General features: G+C 32.5%; 1 protein-coding gene across 1 annotated transcript in view; it reads left to right on the top strand.

Moving 5' to 3' along the window:
• Positions 1-20,559, top strand: part of LOC146539261 (uncharacterized) — a 117,495-nt gene that overhangs the window by 34,965 nt on the left and 61,971 nt on the right. Inside the window, exon 3 of the mRNA XM_085186107.1 lies at positions 5,293-5,338. Within this exon, the coding sequence (XP_085042233.1) occupies positions 5,293-5,338 (46 nt within the window). The remainder of the gene's footprint in view (positions 1-5,292; positions 5,339-20,559) is intronic.

Raw genomic sequence — 20,559 nt, 5'->3', positions numbered from 1 at the left:
TCGTATACCTAAATGTCTCGAGACAATATTTTAATTAAAACCCGCTTCTTCGTTCCAAAGCTAACGAATGCCAGTGCTTTTTTATCTTTTTTAACGGCATTCCTTACACCTTCACTTGTCACTTCAGTTAAAATGACTTTCTTAAAAGACCAATGAGCTTTTGTACATTCTTTTGAGCTTAATTTAGAAATTTCTTCGTATAATTGTTCGTATTAAATGTGTGTAATAAAATGTAAGGCGGTCGTAGTGCAGGTTAGTGTCGGAATGTTAACGCGATGGTAGTGGATTCGATTCCCATCCAGGGAAATGATTATAATTATTTTTAGTTTAATCCTCGCTCTCGTAACAATATGAAGAGCGGATTTGAGCCCCACAACTCAACAAGCAATGTCTCTCAAATTGAGCGGAGCTTGCAGGAAAGCAGTGACAGAACACTAGGTTCTTTCTGCCATGCCTGCTGTATAAGAGATACAACATGAAGCTGAGTTTTTAGCTTTTGACCAAAATCATTTGCCTATATTAATTTTTTTCAGAAGCTTAGCATCATATTAATTATCTAATGGAAAACTAAAGAAAGCTTACAAAGAAATCGAGACCTTTGTATAAATAATTCAAAATCTCTTCAATCACTTGAATTAATAAAGAAAAATACATTAAATCTTATCACAAAACAAAACACTTGCTTATCTTTTGTTTCTATTGACACCATTCTCTCAAATTGAAGTGAGATGAAACGGCAGATAAAGTAGTAAAATGTTCAATCTCTTTGAAATATCTTGACAATACAACGTCATTGTATTTTTGGTGTTTTAACTGATTATAAGAAGAGGATTTTGTATTAAGTTGGTGTTAATAGCGGTAATATGTAAATATTTCACTGTAATAGGCAGTAAGTATATTTAACTTTATTTTCGTAATGTTTATTTTGTTCTGTAACTATAAACAATTTTGAAAAACAATGTACAAACCTTGTTACGTTGACATGTTAAAAAAAAAATATTAAAAAATCGTAGTACAAGTTCGATTCCGAAGGTTGCCATTTTCATAATTGTAACTCAACGGGAAGTAGTAGTAGACCTGGATATTAATCACGGATTGTTACTTCTCCGCGTTCCTGAGAAAAACTGAACAAGTACAGATTACCGGTTTCAGAACCCCAAAAATTATATATTACGTTTGTCTCATTAGATTGTGATTTTTTAATATAAACATTATCTCAATGGGAAATCGAACTCGCAACCGTCGCGTATACACCCAGACATTGCTGTCACCTCTATTACTTCACAGTCGGAATTTCCCTTCTTTATCTCCACAAAGGGAACTATATAGAGAAAGATGTCCGCAGGCTTTTGCATCGATCCTAGACTTCTCTTGAAATTCTAAAATGTTCTCAAGTTTGAACTATTGAATGGTTTCTTGTAAAGTTACTTTACATTGGTAAATATAGAAGCGATTTTTTTGTGAAAATTTATGTATTTTATTTGAACACATACAAATATAGAGAGGCCAGACGTGGCGCAGGGGCAGAAGGGCGACAGGTAGTGGGTTCGATTGGACTCGGGGAATGAAATATTTATTATTTTCATTTCTTCACTAGATGTCGAGCCAATGAGCGGCATTTAGTTCTAACACTCAATATGCCTTAATACTCAATAAGTCTTAACACTAGCTTACCTTTGCCTACCCTGCTAAATACGGGATATGAAAATGGTACTAACATCGTCTATAATCATCTAGATACGTTTCCACTAAACCCTGAAGACATCTACAGATAAAATATATAAATAATTCATTATACAATATTATTTTACTTTGTTACGGGTATTACGTTAGTCTTTATAACATTTGTTTTGTACATTTATACCGATATCACTCTTCCTGTTTACATACCTGTGTAGAAGTTGTAAACCTTGTAGATTTTATAATTGTTTAATACCTAGATTAAAATAAAGTCTAGACTGAACACTTATATATCTTAGATATTTCTATTAAGAATATAGACACACAAAATTATATTATACCTATTTAATATATATTTTTATCTTCACGCTCTATCCCGCATATAGCAGGGTAGGCAGAGGGAAATTAGTGTACCACTTACTCTCCGAGCCACAGTCCAACTCAGCGACGCACTTTGTCTTGTTATCTAAGCGATGAAATAAAAATACTTTATTCTTCTGAGCGGGAATCGAACCCACTACCGTCGCGCTTACGCGCTTATTAGTCTGCTGTCTTGCAGCGCTACGACGGTCATATTAATATTATAAAATATTTTTTGGAGTAGAATTCAAATTGTGGAATCATCAAATTTTAACTAAAGGTGATGTAGTGACCACTCACTACCATCGCCTTTGGTTAAAATTGTAACCATTTGACTAATATTTAGTATAATATGTTATACTTTTAACCTCATTGTTATGACTATACTATTGTAACTTATCATTGTTTACTTTCTGTCAGTAATTACATTACATATTAGCAACACTCGTAAGTTGATTTTTGACCTTTACAAAGTACAAACTGGTATACATTTATTTTATCTTCGTCAACGTTATTAGCGTATGACAGTATGTTTAAAAAATATAATAATTTATAAGAAAAAAAGAAATTTTTTAAAACTTTTTTTCACTTTGAGCAGGATTCGAATTCGCAACCTATTTCACTTCTTTATACAAATAATCGACTTTACGACATTGTCTTAATAATTAAACTGTTAATTGTATTTATTTAAGCAACAATGCAAGTCACGAAAGGCAATTAAAATGTCACAAGAGAAAGTAAATATATTATGTGTACATACATATGTTTTCGTATTTATATTCTTGTAGTTTCACAGTGTTTTGCAGATAGCAGGGTAAGTAGAGGGAACCTGATGTTGAAACACTCCGTTCCATACGCACTCATCGTGTTATTACCTACATGTTGAGTGGCGAAACTCAACGCCGCACTTTGCATATCAAAAAATGGAAATGTGAAAGTAATTTAAATATATTCACTCTCCCGAGTTTCTTACACGCTTACCGTCATTTGTCGTACCACAACGGCTTTCTTATCTTTTTTATAGCTTCACGCTCTGTATCCTATAGGCAGAGGGAACCAGGGAACATACTGTATAGATACTCCAATCCTATTAAGCCAACTCTGATCTCGATTTTCCACCGATTTTTGGAGGCATTGCATGTTGAGTGGTCTCAACGTCGCGCTTTGCCTTGTTACCAGAGCAAAGAAATTAAAATATTAAATCATTTATTTCCTCAAGTGGGAATCGAACCCACATCCTGACACGTTTTCAGGCGCACCTGGTTTCAATGATTACAATTAAAACAATAAATAAAGAAACAAAACAATTTAAAATTCATTTCATACTTGAAAACAAGGAAAGGAACGCGGTAATAAACGCTGGAATGGAATGTTATAAATATTAATCATAGGTTACTAGCTCCATATCGACACTATGTACCTTTCGCTTGGATTTTTGTTCTTATAAATATTATAAATTTTTCAAACCAAAAACTTTATAACAGCTTAAATTAAATAAAATATTATTATTTTATTGGATATCATGGTCGTGGTAACGCAGTGGACAGTCGTGGAAATGAATTATTTTCATTTCTGGCAAGACAAAGAAAATAGAAATTCCGTTGAGTACCGTCGTTCAACATGGTTCCCTTTGTTTATCCGGTTATTACATGGATATAGCTTAAAACTAAAAAAAGACAAAAGTTAAAAAACCCACGCCCATTGTTTTTAAAGGCCAAACCTGGAATAAGAGAAAAGAGTGAATTACCTTTAAAATTTCGCACATCATGATATCCAAGTGACATCACTTTATACATTATGCAACGGAACTGTTCTACGGTACTCGTTTTGCGTCAAACATATATTAGTTTAACATTCATTGCTTACAAATTCTACATTTATACTGAATTTAGTTGTCTAGAAAGAAAAATAAGATAAATTGTCCTTTCAAAATGCGCACGCGCATCACATAATAAATTTTAGTCAGCTTGATTTAATTTGAGCGAAAATATTATTTATCAATTTGAATTTGTGCGTATTGACACGACGACTGTGAACGCGTGACTGTGGGTTCAATTCCCACTGGAGGGAATGATTGTATTCATTTTATTTTTATTTCTCTATGTTAAAATAATATAATAAAGCGGAAGAGTTTGTTTGTTTGTTTGTTTGTTTGTTTGTTTGTTTGTTTGTTTGTTTGTTTGTTTGTTTGTTTGTTTGTTTGTTTGTTTGTTTGTTTGTTTGAACGCTAAGATCTCTGGATCTACTGGATCGATTTACTTTGTTTTTGTTTTGTATGAAAGCTACATTCTTCAGAAGTGCTATAGGCTATATAATATTACATTACACATATATACTAATAAATTAAAATACTTTCTAATTTGACATGCAATTTATTCTGCCATGTTAATAACAACCGTCGTCGCTACGCGACCGCGTTCGTTACCGCGTCATTTTGATATTGATCCTTATGAAAATAAATATAATTGTCACTTTTAGCATTTCATCTAGATTGAAATTATATTTCTATAGAAATTATATTCTTATATTTCAAGCAGGCGTAGCCGCGTCCGGGTCCGCTAGTGGTAAAATAAAAGGTAATACTGGGTTCCGTTTGTTACAATACAGTTCAACATGCAAAATCTCGAATTCAGGCATATTCTTTTATTAGAAACTTTTAAATATATTAAATAGTAATTTATTAAATATATGTTACAAAGGGAAGTATTAGGTTTATTCCATATAATGCCTCTCCCATATTGACCCAATCGTGTATCGTGATTGGAAAGTTTCTTACTGAACACAATATGTCGGTCGTGCTACAATTCCTTCTCGGTTTACTATTGATCTCGTTTTATTTGTTTAAAAAATACATCCTATGTTTTTTGACTTCACTCTGTATCCCGTATGTAGGAGGCAGAGGGAACCTAGTGTTAAGAAATTTGAAATATTTAATGTTTTTATTTCATCTTTAGTGGAAGCGCGGCGTTCAGTTCCGCCATTCATTACGCAATGCCTCTAAAATTCAGCGGAAAGTGTGCTGCGGAGTGTCTTAACACTAGGTTCCTTCTGTTCTGCAATAACTACGATATGTTAAATGAAGCTGAAAAAATATACTAAAAGATCTGGTCTACATGAACTATAAAACTACAAACCTACATTATTAATAATTACATCTATTTATAAACATAATGCCTGCTATTACACCGTGAGAAAACGCCATTTAATTATATTTTTTTCTTTTCAATAACATTTTTTTTTCTTTTATTACAGTGGAAGTCGCGATGGTGTGTCATGAGGAAACTGTCGCCAGTAGCAGGTATGTTATTAGATATTAGTTATCATTATTTTGAAACATTTAGAGTAAACACAGTAAACATGACAGTTTTAGGTTCGATACCTATTTGGGGGAATTTTTATATCTAAAAAAATTTTTTTTTTCTTTCTATACATAGTGCAGCGTTTAATTTCGCCACTTCACACACAGTTACTCAAGAATTGGGCGGAAAGTGGAGAGAATTAAGATAAGTTTCCCTCTGCCTACCCAACAATGGGTATATTCAATTAATGTAATACTAGTTAACCTAGATACTCCACTGCATCAATTGTTATTAAGTTTTGTATGTTTAAAATATAAAACAAGAAATTGAGTTAAATAAACGAAAAAATCAATTTAAAATGCAGAAATTTCTTAAGATAAAAGAATATATGAACAGTTTATACTGAAATTTTCACCATAAAGAACGAGCTACACCTACAGTCAACCTTATGCTTAATTAAGTAACTTGCTTCAAAAATATAATAAATGATTTATGAGTCTATGATCTACGACATTTCTGTGATGAGGACAAATCGTTTGGGGTGTCGATTTGTCAAAATTACCAAAATAGGGGCGAGGAATGAGTGCCATTGTGAAATATTTTACATTAGTCGCCAGCAACTTTGTTACGAGAACTTTAAGAGAAAAAATTGTAAATCCCTTTTTTTCCGTTCCCGTACGAATTATGAGCTCGTTTTAGTGTTCCCCTACACTCCCTACATGCCTGCCTTTTAACTTTTTAAATTAATTTTTATACGTGGTTTCTGTCCGTTCACGTTACTCGGTAATTAGGTTTTATATGCAAATATAGGTATATACATATTTATAAAAAGTAGGTATACAAGAAATACCTAACAATAATATTTTTTATTTAATGGAAATATAATTTAAATTAAATTTTACAATTATCAACAAATTAACATAATATGGGTATGGCGCTGCGAATACACGATTTTTATTTCCTCGCTCTGGTAACAAAAAAAGAGAGACGTTGAGTTCGGTCACTAGACACGCAATGTTTTGATATATGTATACGTGGAGAACGGAGAATTTTAACACTAGACTTCCAGTATCTACACGTCTATGCGGGATACGGGTTACTAAGACGTCAAAGACATCCTTATGCCGCTACATAATTATACATATACCTAAATTAGACATATACCTGTCTAATTTAGGTATAGACATTATTCCACTATAAATAAGGGTTACCTATCTCCAATCTACCCCACGTGTAAACCACGGTTAATGTTGAAGGGTTCCGTATCTTAGAGATAAAGTGCCCTTAAATCTGTAGTTAAATGTCAAGCAATTATTTTAGTTTAAGCTACGTGTAGGTATCTAATAAATTTGGTCATATTGGTTATATGTAGGTATAGGTCTTAATAAAACGTGTAAGTTGAACATATTTAACTGTTATTTTTTTTATAATATAATAAAAAGTTCTTTCTGTCAAGTGGGAATCAAACCCGCAACCGTCGCACCACGACGTCCTCTAATATATCTAATACAGTAGATATATTAGTTTATTAATAATATTTAGAATATTCTTTAAATAATAATATAGTTTATTTTATATATTACCCCCATTTGAAAATGAATTAAGTAATTTTTGATATTAATGGACATTACAAACCAACATACAAAAAAATATACTTTTCGCTATATAATATGGCAGTTAATTTACTAAGAAATACAAAACATTAGTTATTATAAATAACATGGCTTTATTAATAAAATAATCTTATTTGCATCAGATCTACATATAATGTCAAGTTACTATTAAGTTGTATGATGTCATACAGTTCTTGGTAACATCAAGGTGAGCTTGATCCTAACATAAATTGCTATAACAGTATCTATAATACAATTATTTTAATATGTTTAGGTTAAACAGAAGAAACCTAGGAACCTATTTTACATATTTTAATTGTTTATTTTGTTATTACTAGAGCCGTTTAAAATACAAACCTATCAGTGCAAACCGCATTAAAATCAATTCCGTAGTTTTTTAGATTTAAGCTTATAGTTATAGAAGGCGTTTGTAGTCGTCTGTTATGTACTAATCCATTCATTATTTATGAATTATTAAAATAAAGTTGAAAATAGTCAAAACTATTGAATTACTTTCCTTATAAGAGAAAGAGAGAACGAGAAAAAAATTGATACTAATTATTTGAATTAAAAAAATGTATTTGGTATTTTGCATCAGGTAAAAATGCATCCATGCATATCTTGAATGCATAAATATAAAAATAAACTGGTATGTCGCTCAGCATTCTACTTCTATTTGTCCTCCCATTCCTCTTGTTTAACACTGAGAATATCTATATAATACCTATCTATCAGCCTTTTAAGGTCCTCTGCTGGACGTAGGCCTCCCCCAATGCTCGCCACTCCGCCCGGCCCTTGCACCCTTTCAATCCAGCGGGTTCCCGCTGTCTTGAGGTCGTCGGTCCACCTGGTTGGAAGGCGGCCTGTACTCCTTTTGCCGAGACGTATATAATACCTAGGTGATTTATAAATATGAATGTGAACCTACAACTAACGTGTTATGTCAGAGACATTCCTCACTTCCAAAATTAAAAAGTGACAGTAAAAGAATGTATTGTATGCAATGTAAATTTTCATTCAACATTTTAAACTTACAAGGAAATAATTATAAAAAAAAACGAGGCTAAGTAACTTCAAAACTGGTTTGAATGAAAAGAAATTTTTCTTAACACCTGACTCCATCGTGTCGTAATCAGCAAGTGGTTATGGTTATGGTAGTGGGTTGTGGATTCAATACCCAATTTGGGGAATGTAGGTATAGTATAGTTTCTTTTCTTGGGCCTCTAAGTCCAGAATGGAGTATCTTAACATTATTTCTATTCCGATTAAGACTTAATGGCTGACTGTAAACGATACTGACGGATGCAGGTTCGATTCTCACTCATGAGAATAAAATATTTAATATTTTCATTTTCTCACTCTGGTATCTAAGATCTGTATAACCTGCTATAAGGGAATTAGTACCACACATTTTTAACTCATCCTAAATTTCAAACCTCCTACCACCACATACACCCACTAATCACTAAACCAACACACCCAAACATACTCGTATAAGGTCTTCCCATTAAAGGCCACGACAAAACAAACAAAGGCTATTCAAAGTAATACTCGAATCGTGTTAACGGTATACAAAATAAACAGTTTTGTCTTTCTCACGGTGATCACACCCTATCTTAGAATGAGACGCTTAGATTTATTTGCCTTATCGTAGGAGGCTGTTTTGTATGGACCGTTATATAGGAGATGATAATTTGGTACATTTCTATTTAGGTGTGGTACGTAAAATGTATGTACACGCGGTTGTGGATTCGATTTCCATTCGAGGGAATAGTTAGCTTAGTTTTTATACCTTGGGTTTGTCCAATCAATAACTCATAATTGAGTTTAAAAGGTAAGCAATGTCTTAACAACTGCAACAAATAAATTTATAAATGTTTCCTCTGTTCCTTATCTATTTAGTTTAACTTAGGTTCCAACTGAGACCGTTGTGGAGCAGGGACATAAACGTGCCACTGTAAACGCGGCGGTTATAGATTCGATTCCTTCTCGAGAATGAAATAATTAATATTTTCATTATCTTGCTCTGGTAACGAGCCGGCACGCGGTGCTGAGTTCTGCGACTCAATACCTAATATCGCGAAAATTCGGTTAAAAGTGAGAAACGGAAGTGTCTTAATGTTCCCAGGTTCCCTTTGCCTACCCTGCTATGTGCAGGATAAAAGTACAGAAAAAGTATTTTATTTGTATAAATTTACTGATCGTCACCCGCAATAATATTTAGTGAGAACCTGTGAGTGTTATACACTCCGTTCCCCACGTTATAAAATAATAATAAAAGAAAATATATACATACATTTTTTACAATCATCTAAAGCTCAACGAAATGTTCTATCAACATAGAAAAGTAGGCTTTAGCTTCGTCGATAGATAAAGTATTGCAAGACGCTTATCCCGTTATCTCAGAACGGTAGATCCGGAAAATCTTTTAGTTTGCTAAATTCGGTGCCTTTTACGTAGTGTTCTTCTAATATTTGTAGACTGTTTTCGTATTTTCTTTTCCTTTATATTGTAAACAAAACAAATAACGAGATTGCATAAACTGAATTAGTATATCTAGTTACACTCGTGTCAATAAGACATATCCAACGGCGTATCATTTATCAAAATCGGTGCTATAGTTTGACAGTTGTAAGAGAACAAAAAAACGGACATACATCCTCGCTTCAACCATAAGCCTACATATGGGCATCGCCGCAGTCGGGCAAAATATAGCTTCGCGCTGTACCCCGCATATAGCAGGGTAGACAGAGCGAATATAGTGTTAAGGTAGTTCGTTCACACTTTTCGACAAATTTTCGATACATTGCGTGTGGACTGGTGGAACTCTCCGTCTCGCGTTAGATGATGATGAGAAAATTAAAATAATTAATTTCCCCGAATGAGAATGAAAATGGAATCTGAAAATCTATCGCTGCACCGCGACGGCGAAATTATTACACATAAGTATACAAAAGTATCTAGTAGGTTCAAAACCTGGGTTAAGACGAAAGACCCAGATTTTGACAGCTAAACTAATGTTTTCTTTCCATCCTATCGAGTACACGGTCATAAAAGCCGTTCAATGCTATAATTGCTATCACAATTAGAATAAAACCTAATAAGCTTTATATAACTCATTTGTTCTTGACATTTCGCTTGGTACGTTTAAATAGATACACGCGTCATAGAATATTTATTAGAACGTAAACAAGTGGTTTTCTCTTAAATATTTTTTTAATATATTTTATTACACTTCTCCCGCAACATTCTTTGGAAAAGTGGAAAATCTAGTTATTTTCCGCTCCTGTGGAAATTTCAAGAAATCTCTCTCCCCTATTCTTGTACCTATTACGTATAGCTTTCCGCTTACCTGACAGAGTAGGTCAATCTGGAGTAAGTGGGAATCGAACCCACAACCCTCGTGCTTACAGTCTGGCATTGTAACACTGCGTCACAATCTCATTGTATAATATAATGTTTATATTATATCTAATCAGTAAGTAGACCATTTAAGAACGTACGCATTCGCTTAATATTCTATTTAATTTCACGCCTCATTGAAACATTGATTGGCAGGTGCAAAAAAATGTATGAAGTTAAAAATTACAACTTGAAATATTTAAATTAAGTTTTTTTTAATATTGATAGGAAGGTTATGTATGCACCTTTGTTACATATTACATAGGAAGTCGTATAAAAGAAGAAAAATAATTCTTCTCCATTTTTTTTGTTAGAGCGTGATGAATCTTTAAAATTGGATTTGAACTCCCACTTAAAATATCTTCTATCACTTTTTATATTCATAAGTTACTTATATTTAAGAAAATAACTTATTTTAGACAAAAAATAAATAAAACAATTTTAGTCTAATACTAAAAGAGTAATCCCAAGAATTTAGCATGATAAGGCGAAATAAACTTAGTTTTCTTAGCTTTACGTTACATCTCAGAGGGAACCTCGGAACCTAATGTTAGGATACTCCGTTACTATTAAAACACTTTCATTGCTCATTTTCCGCCGAATTCTTAAGACATTTATCTGCTTACCAGAGCAAGGAAATTAAAATATTCAATATTCCATTCTTCTAATATATTTGCGGGTTCGCTTCCTACTAAGAAATATATAGATTATTATAATGTAAGTAGATTTACTATTAAACGTATTTATTTATTTAATCACATTGTAACACATCTGTATCTTGAAATCGAATCTATGTTCGTATACGTTCGCCTTTACTAAGAACCGTATGTGACATCAGCGACGAGGAATCTTAGAGGAGGTGCGAGCGAAATGGCTATTTTTGTTCGTAAATAAATACTTTAGACGTTTGTTTTCTATGAAATTACTCGTTTTGTTACTTGTCACGTAGCGAAAAGATCTATAGGTTAACTATATCGATGCTTTTATTATGAGTAGTGACTTAATTCTCTGTTTTATTTTCTTGATAATCTATGACGTCACCGTGGCGCAGTGGAACAGGAACCGACTGCAGATGCAATGGCCCTCCGTTGGATCCCTATGTAGGGGTAAGCGCTGTGTAGAATTCTGCCAGTCAACACGTATTGTCTGTAATTTCGTCTGCCTACAATTTTGTATGCGGAATGAAGTAATCATAATAGCATATAAAAAATATATTTTGGAACAGCACATCAGGTTCCTCCTATAAAAATATTGCCTTGAATATTTTTTTATCAATTTCTCGCTGTATTCTCCATATTACTTGTTAGGCAGAGGGAACTTTATGTTAAGACACTCTCAAACAAATCATTTAAATGCATATATTGATATCACATTTCATACTTGAGCGCAGTTCAACTATGAAAAGGCTCTTTGTGCGTCTGTTTGTAATTACACATGAGATGAGGCATTGAAAGTAGAAACACTTGGTCAAGAGAAATAAATATAAAATACAAAGCATATGTACTGAATTTATTTATGGAATGAAAAACTATATGAATTAATACTTAATAGTATTTTTTTTCACACTCCGTTCCCATTAAGACACTTCCTTTCGTTCCTCTCTTTCCGCCGAAATCTGGAGGTATTGCGTGTTGAGTGGTGGAACTCGACACCGCGCTGTACCTCGATACCAGAGCGAGGACTTGAAAGTATTAAATATCCTCAATATTTCTATTCCTTAATATTTCCTCGAGTGGGAATCGAACACATGACCTGTCGTGTTTGTAGTTACACGCTTGTGCCTCTGTGCCACGACTGGCCTCAACTTAATAATATTAATTACAAAATAATTAAATCCATTCATATAATACTCTTCTGTTACTGAATGACTGACAGACAACGTACAGACGAATCAACTGGTCTTATTCATATGTTGATGGAATGAATTATTATTTATTAATATTTTCATTTCGTTGCTCTGGTACCAGGGCAAAAGCCTTCACGATTCGGTGGAAAGTGGAGAGCGGAGTGTTGTCTTAAGACTAAACTTACTCTACCCACCATACGACAAGCGGGATACTACTAAAAAAATGTAAGTATTCCACGCGGGAGGAGCCACGAGCGAAACATTACTTTAATTATGATAAGATTTTATCCTTCATTTAAAGTTGATAAAAATATAAACAAGTAGAAGCTCAGAACACAACTTGTATAAATAAAAATCCTCTTTGAAACAGTCATGTAATTACATTTGGGTTTAAAAATTCATCGATGTAGTCCACCTAGAGCTTTGGGATTAAAATATACTGTATTTATACGATAAAATATTCGTTTATTTAGTGGTACATACATTATGTATAACTGTTTTTTATAAAATAATTAATTCTTCATGCAAATTGGGATTTGAACCCGTTTAATATTATAAAACTTAATATTTGAGTATGATCTACTGTAGGCTTTTAAGTGTATAATTATGTGTGTTCGTTAGTAATTTTTCGGAAATTTTGCAATATCAACTTATAGGACAGTCCAAATTTAATCAATATCGGTTCAGCACTATGAGATTTGTTCAAACACTAGATTACCTGATTCCCTCTACCTACCCTGCTATGTTTAGAATACAGACTGAAGCTAAATAAATAAAAGAATAAAACCTAAATAATTAGCATCTCTTTGAAGTTGTTTTAATTTTTCTATTTTTATTATTTTCACGCTTATGCTCTACCACTATCCTGCTGTCTGAAATATTATGAAATTCACGTATGTATTATGTTATGGTAATTGCATTTAATAATTGAGTATAGTAGTGTTGTATAATTAATGATATTACCGTTCTGTTGGGATATCCATACATACATTATACGCAATGGTTCTGGAGTTTATCCGGAGGAATATTTCACAAGTCTTTCTACGTTTTGAGCAGATGAAACTCAAAAAATAAATGAAAGGTGGAGAACGGTGAATCTTGTCACTAGCTGCCTTTGGTCTTTTGTACAACATTTTTAGATTTTTTGAAAATATGAAAATTCATCGTTAATTGTTAGTAAATTAAAATTATGAGGTTAAAACATTAATGAGCCCATCTCCGTGGGGGTTTATAATGAAATATTATCATTTTCTCACACTACTAAAAAGGAGACTAAACGCTGTGTTGAGTTATGGCACTCAAACCCGATGTCTCGAAATTTACGCGTGGATATTCCACTTGTAGACCCTTCTATAAGCGTGAGGCTAAAAAAGCTATTGATTATATGAAACAATGCCTAAGCTCTTGTCCCTAACGAACTTCGCCAGACGATGTTAAAGATAACTCGGAATGGGAATTCACAAAATTCATAAGAGCCAGGTTTCGCCATTTCGTTGTGATTTATACACAAAATATTACCTTTGACATTTACTTAGTGGTGTGACTGTAATTGGTATTGATATCGATTTTTTTATGATTTTAATTATTTTGGCTACTTTGTCTTGTTTAGAAACTGTTTGTATAATATAATTGTATTTGAGGAGATATTATTTTAGAAGGAAATATTTTTTTATACTTTATTAAACTTTCCGTGAAGCAGGGTGGAGACAATGTACGACAATATGTTCTTCATTTCCCTATAATTTTAAGCAATGTAAGTAATGAAATCCAAGACATTTCCTTCAACAAGAAAACGCCGTGAATGCTGCACCTATATATTGTCCGAATGTGCTAATATAGCATAAAAAAAATATTAATTAAAAACCTTTACCAATTCCGTTCCATTGTCAATTCCTACTCGAGGAAATGAAATATTTAATATTTTTATTTCCTCGCTCTGGTAACATGTGGAACAGAAGTGTCTTAATGGGAACGGAGTGTCTTAACACGAGAAGCAAAAAAAATATATATTAATATTTAATTCCTGTAGTAAAATCTCATCCCTATAGTCTTTTTATCTTAGACAGGTGGAAGCGTTTGGTTTGTTTGGTCGCAGACAGATTATCGCGCAGCCTCTTTCGGCATTCGTTAGTTTTATGGTAAAAAATTACAAGGCTTTGTTGTTATAGGAAGTTAAGTTTACTTTATGAGGTAAATTTTATTCGAATACTGGCTTTTTACTGTGGTTTCCTGGCTTTTTACTGCCCGCGTGGTCACACGTTACATTCTATGTAACTCTGACTGCAAGTACAGTGGGTGGTGTTGACGGACTACATCTGCCGGTCGACAAATCCTGTATAACCCGCTCGAATCCCTATTCAGGCGGCGTACCCGTCAAAGGATTTCCTTACGAGGTAAAAAAAGAAAAAAGCTCAATCTGTAATAGTAATATTTTTCAAGTTTTATAATACTTTTTTGCCGACAGCCCCCATATTGAAAAAGCAATAAACCCTAGACGTCTTAACTCAAAGCAAACATTTATAGTATTATGTTTCGATCTTATTACATACAAAATGAAATCCTATCCGTCGCCTTGTGGAGAAACAAAATTAAAAATATTACTTCCCATAGCTTGATTATATGAAAAAATACTTTATTGTAATAAGAATAGAGTCGAATTTTCTACGTTCATGAGTAAAGAATACAGTTAAGGTTTTGATAAAGTTAGGTTGTTTATGCACGATGTATTTAATGTTGATTTTTTTTGTTAATTCAAATAGGGGGGTAGATTTAGTGATAAGTGATGTCGTTCTTCACTTTCCGTCAGTTTTGGAAAATATTTTTTCCACATAATATTAATAACAGTTAAACAGTAAAAGCTCCTTTGTAAAAGCTTCCTCGCTTATTATTCGTAGATGGTAAATTTGCAATCAATTTTGTGTGAGGTCTTATTAGGTGCTATTAACTTCAACTAACTTAACTTAGCTTCATGCTGTACCGCATCACCATTCGAAACATATAATATACTCGTAAAACGGTTTCCTCATGATAAAAAAAGGATCTGTTTTTCTTACTCTACGAAGTGCAAAAAAATCTTGGAAGAAAGAAATATGCTATTGAAGAAAATCTCAGTATTGAGTAATATACAATAGATTTTAAATATTATTTCTGCTTGTTGATAGTGCGACATCACCCTTACGCATAGAAAGCAACGATTTACTTAGCCATATCAATTTTTTACTACAAAATTTGTTTCATGTTTTTTTAAAACCAATATTATGTCACGTCACTTCTTTTGTGTTGTCAAATTTGTTTTTTTTTTCCTCTCTTTATTATACCGGTAAAAGTGCAGCTTTGGAGGGCTTTATAACTTTTTTTTGTAGTAAATAAGTATTTTCTATAGTTCACTTTCATAACTTTGTATAGAATGTACGTTTTTTATTATAAAATGTTAAGTAAACAAACATTTATTTAGTTTATTTAACTTCGCTTTCTCTATTGTAATATATTGTAAAATACTATGGAGAAAAAATATATTTAATCAAATTGTAAGTGAAGGCCGTCGTAGCGCAAAGGCATACGACTGTTAACACAACGGCAGTAAGTTCAATTCCTTGAGGGAATGAAATAAACACTTAGAACAAAATGACATATAATTAGACACTCTGTGCCTTCTGTATCCCGCTTATACCAGTAGTAAGTATAAGGAAACTAGTCTTAAGTTACTCCTTGCCCCTTTCCTCCCATTTTTGGAGATATTGCGTGTTGGGCGACAGAATTGAACACCGCGTTTTGAAAATATTTAAAAGTATATTAAGTACGGAAAAAAAAGAACTCTTCATTATAACTTGTTTTAGCGAAAAAATGAAACAGACTGACAATGTACGGGAGAACAATTTTCAAGATAAGAAATGGTACATATAATATTCTGTTAAGGAAAATGTAACATTTCGTACTTTTATGAAGAAGCTCTTTTGGATGTTCTCGTTTAACATTTCAAGTGAAAATTTGTCGACGTTATTTGCAAAAGATTTTTTTTATTATATTTGTTACCAGTTACTCTAGGTTGGTGGAGGTTCTAATACGTTTTTAAGGCACCCAATCTCTCTGTATAATTTTTAATATCATTATTGCTAATCTTGTAGCAGGGGCCTAAAGTGTGAATGTAAACACGATAGATTCGATTCCTATTCGTAATAAAATATTTAATATTTTCGTTTCTTCGCTTCTTCGCTCTGGAACCAAAGCAAAAAAACCTGAACCCCCTGGGGAAAGATTATATTTTTCATTAATTGTTAATCAATGGCACTAATAATTAAGGGTGAATTTGTGAATATTAGTTTTTAAAAAAATTTTTAACTGAGTTCTGAGCTGAGGTTTGAGGCATTAACTTTAGTATACTGGTGGTATATTATTTGACATATCAATATTGAAACATATAATTTCTTCAATAATATGTTTAGATTAAATTATTTGTCTCCGTCTCTTTTACTATACAAGAACAAGTAAAAAGTTGAAAAAGAAATATTTTACCTAAAAACATTTAAACATAAATATATATATTTCCAAGGTTTTCCATATTGAATTGCAAAACCGTAGTGGGCAGGTGATCTGTCAATCACACAACCGCCAGTCTCCACCTGTCTTACATCTGTCAGATGCAGATTGTTATCACAATTGATGAAATTGATATCTCAGGAGGTTGTTCTAGAAAATACTTCGACTGTATGCAGTTTTTGTGAAAAATATTTAATGAAACTCAAAAAACTCAAAGTCAAAATACTCCGTTCTCCACACAGTGAATTCTTCTTCTTCACAGTTAGAATTAATTTATTATTTCACAGACAAGAATATAAGTATTTTTCTCAAGTGTTACATTTCCACATGTAGGTTACAATAGTAATTAGTATTTGAGCTTTGAGCATCTCCGCACTTTCTTAATACTGATAAAAGTGGTACTTCACGAGGAATTAGAGCATAAAAAAAATTTTTAACATTTGTAGTGAATAAGAAGGAATTTTTCAAAAATAGAGTAATAAAATACAATATAAAGTAATAATGATTTAGTATCATCGCGTGGTTGCCTTATTGATTGTTTTGAATTAAACGCGGTAGTTTTGGATTCGAATCTTAATCGGGGAATTATTTTCTCATTATATTTAGATATAAAATACGCATTATCTCTAAAGTAGGTAAATGTTGAGAACTAAATGACTTCTATGAGATAGATATGTTATGAAGATACTATTGCGGCACAGTCGAAAGTGGTTGCGGGTGAAATCTGTACTTGCAGGAATTTATTATAATCTCTGTCAGTTCGCGGCGTTGAGCTTTGCAATGTCTTGAAGAGAAATGGAGAGCAACGTAGAGATAGTGTCTTAACACGTGACATAAAATAATTCTACTTACTCTGGTATTTTAATGGATAAAACGAATATAAACGACGAATATAAAAAAATAAAAAATGCCCAAAAATGTACCTATTTTACTACCAATAGAATTCGAAACGTTAACCAAAATGAATCAATAGTCACCAAATTACGTTTCCTAAAATATTAATAAATAAATTCATTTTTTCTTATTATTGACTGAGAAAAAATATATGGACCCCTTTAATATAAAAAAATATATCTAAATATATGACAATTTAAGTAAATTAGATGCAAAATGTTACTTTTGTAGGTATATTTATGTTATCAGTAAAACCAAGGTAAGATAAGAGTATTAACAAAATATATGTAACCTCTTTAGAGATTGGTTCCTTACAAAGCTTTGTACTCGAAAGGCTTTCTACATTATTATTATTCACATATACATAGGCTTTTAGTATATTCTTAAAAATAATTGATAAAATATTGCTATTTTTTTAATTCTATTTCGTATTGGTATTTTTGTGTACTTTGATACTGGTATTTTTTTTATAAAGAAAAATATGAATTGTATGTAGTAAAAGTGTACAGGCATTGCGTGTTTAGTGACGTAACTCAACGCTGCGTTTTGTCTTGGCACTACAACCATCGGATTCAGTCAAATGAAAGTCACGTTGCCCGCAAAATGAGCTCATTTAGAACTATATAGTACATGATGTTAAGAAATAATGTACTCGTATATTAGCATATTTTAATAATATATTCTCCACCAACGCCCATGTGTTTGCTCTGCAGGGGTTTAATTAAAATGTTAGATGATAAGAGATAACCAAGCATTTTTCATTAGTTACATGTATATATATATGTAATAATATCTCGGTTTTGTCTTAGGTTGTGAGTTCGATTCCCACTCGAAGAAATGAAATATTTAATCCTTTCATTTTTTGAGCTCTGGTGTCGAAGCAAAGGCTCGTCGAGTTCCGCCACTCAACACCTAGTGCTCCCAATGCTACTATAGAATTCGGTGGAAAGTGGAGAGTGGAGAGTCTGAACACCAGACTTCCTCTCCTTACATGCAGGATACTTGGAGGAGGATGGAGGAAAAAATACTAATTTGTTAAAAACCAAGAATTAATTAAATTTTAATTTAAATATGAATATTTCATCGTTTCATCAAAAATATTTGGAACTCTTAGGTGTCTTTTGAAGTAAGTTATGTGACCAACGTAACATAGTTGAGTGGTCGGTATCGCGTATCAAAGGCGATCTGGTGTGGAGATGAAAGCATACTTCCAGATGCAAATGAAATTCATAAAATTTTATAGGAATAAGTTTAAAATTAAATATTATATGGCTTACTAAATATTGCTCGTGGTTAAAATAACTAAGTGTTATGAATGATATATTATATATTCTAAGAGCCTGATGTAATTCTTAGCTAGGTATCTAGCAGGGTAGGTCAGGGGGACCCTCCACTCTACGCCAGAATTCGAGACAATACACTATATTGAATAAATATTCAAAGACATAAATTGAACTTTAAAAAAAGTTAAAGCCTATACATGTATTTATTTCGAATTTGAACCTAAAGTAATTTCATTAGTAAAACGAATCCCAGCTGCACCAATATGGTTCCTAACCAAAAATAGATGTTAAAAAGCACAGCATCGCTATATAAAGTAAACAGTGGGCTCGAACGGTTGCTTTAATGAACCGTCAACGACTACACTTAGATTTAATGGTTTAAAAGTGAACACTTCAAGTTCAATCGCCTGGTTCCTGGGTTTCTTCCATTTATTTATATATAATTATGTTACATGGCACGAGCGTTGTTTTTGTATGTCTGCGTGCAGCGGGGTAGGCAGAGGGAACCTTGTGTTAAGACACTCCCTTTTTATAATAATTGTTTGTGTTTGCAAGTTAGATAGGGAACCTTCTGTTAATACACTCCGTTCCCAACGTACTGCTTAATTAACGAGATATTTCGTGTCAATATTTGATAGACTTAAGTGCTTTATCTTGGGCCAGAGGAAATTAAAATAATCCACTTCTTCAAGTTGGAATCGAATCTACAACCGTCGTACATACAGTTGGGCGCTTATTACAGCCTCGTAATAGTAACGTTAGAAGCATCAACAACTACACTTAGACTAATGGTTTAAAGAAATATTTGTTTAAATAACCTGTTAGCCTTTACTTTAAAAAATATTTTCAGGTTAATATAAACTTAAATGTGATAAGAATAAAAGCCATTTTTAAATATATCATTGTGAATTACACGTATGTTCAAATTTTTATCTTATTTCTTACAGAATTAGACTTATTTACCTATTTCTAAAAATAAGTGTAATAGTTAAAAGTATTGTTTATAACACTCTATTATCCCATTGTTTTTACAGTGTAGAGTGGTGGTGTGAAGAATAAGATTTATCTATTTTATTTAAAACCTGCCAACTTCTTTCTTTTTGGAGGAACAGAAAAGACTAACTTTTTAGTAATGAAAAGATAAATGTCCAAGTGATTTGTGGCTATTTAAATTTATTTTTGAGGCATATCGCCTTAAGTAAAATCTGAAACTCATTATACCTTTTCCATAAACGTGTTATCTATTTCAACCATTTTTCTGAAACAATAGTTTATTTTGTAGAATTTTGATTTATGTGAAGTACTTATTCAGCCAATATGAAAGCTGACTTTGTAATGCTAATCCTCACATACATAGATAATATAGAGCATTCTGTTATTGTCTCAACGGTTCGAGGCTATGTCATGTAAATGCGACCTACATAGAGACCTAAGTTACTTGTTGAAAGTAAAATGCTTCTGAAAGAATTTAAAAAAATAAGGAAATAATTTAATAATAGGTTTAAAAAGCGTAACACTGTATGCCGCATTTAGCAGGATAGACAGAGTGAAAGACACCTAAAAAATCTAAAACCATCGTGGTCTGGGGGCACAAGGGTGTAATGTAAAAGCGACAGTTGTGGGTTCGATTGATATAAATAAGGGAA

Source organism: Heliconius melpomene, chromosome 5 (assembly GCF_056956725.1).
Source record: "Heliconius melpomene rosina isolate 202511_hmr_F chromosome 5, ASM5695672v1, whole genome shotgun sequence".
In the NCBI taxonomy this organism is placed as follows: domain Eukaryota; kingdom Metazoa; phylum Arthropoda; class Insecta; order Lepidoptera; family Nymphalidae; genus Heliconius; species Heliconius melpomene.
The sequence above is the reverse complement of the archived record's forward strand: the minus strand, read 5'-3'. Positions and strand labels throughout refer to the sequence as shown.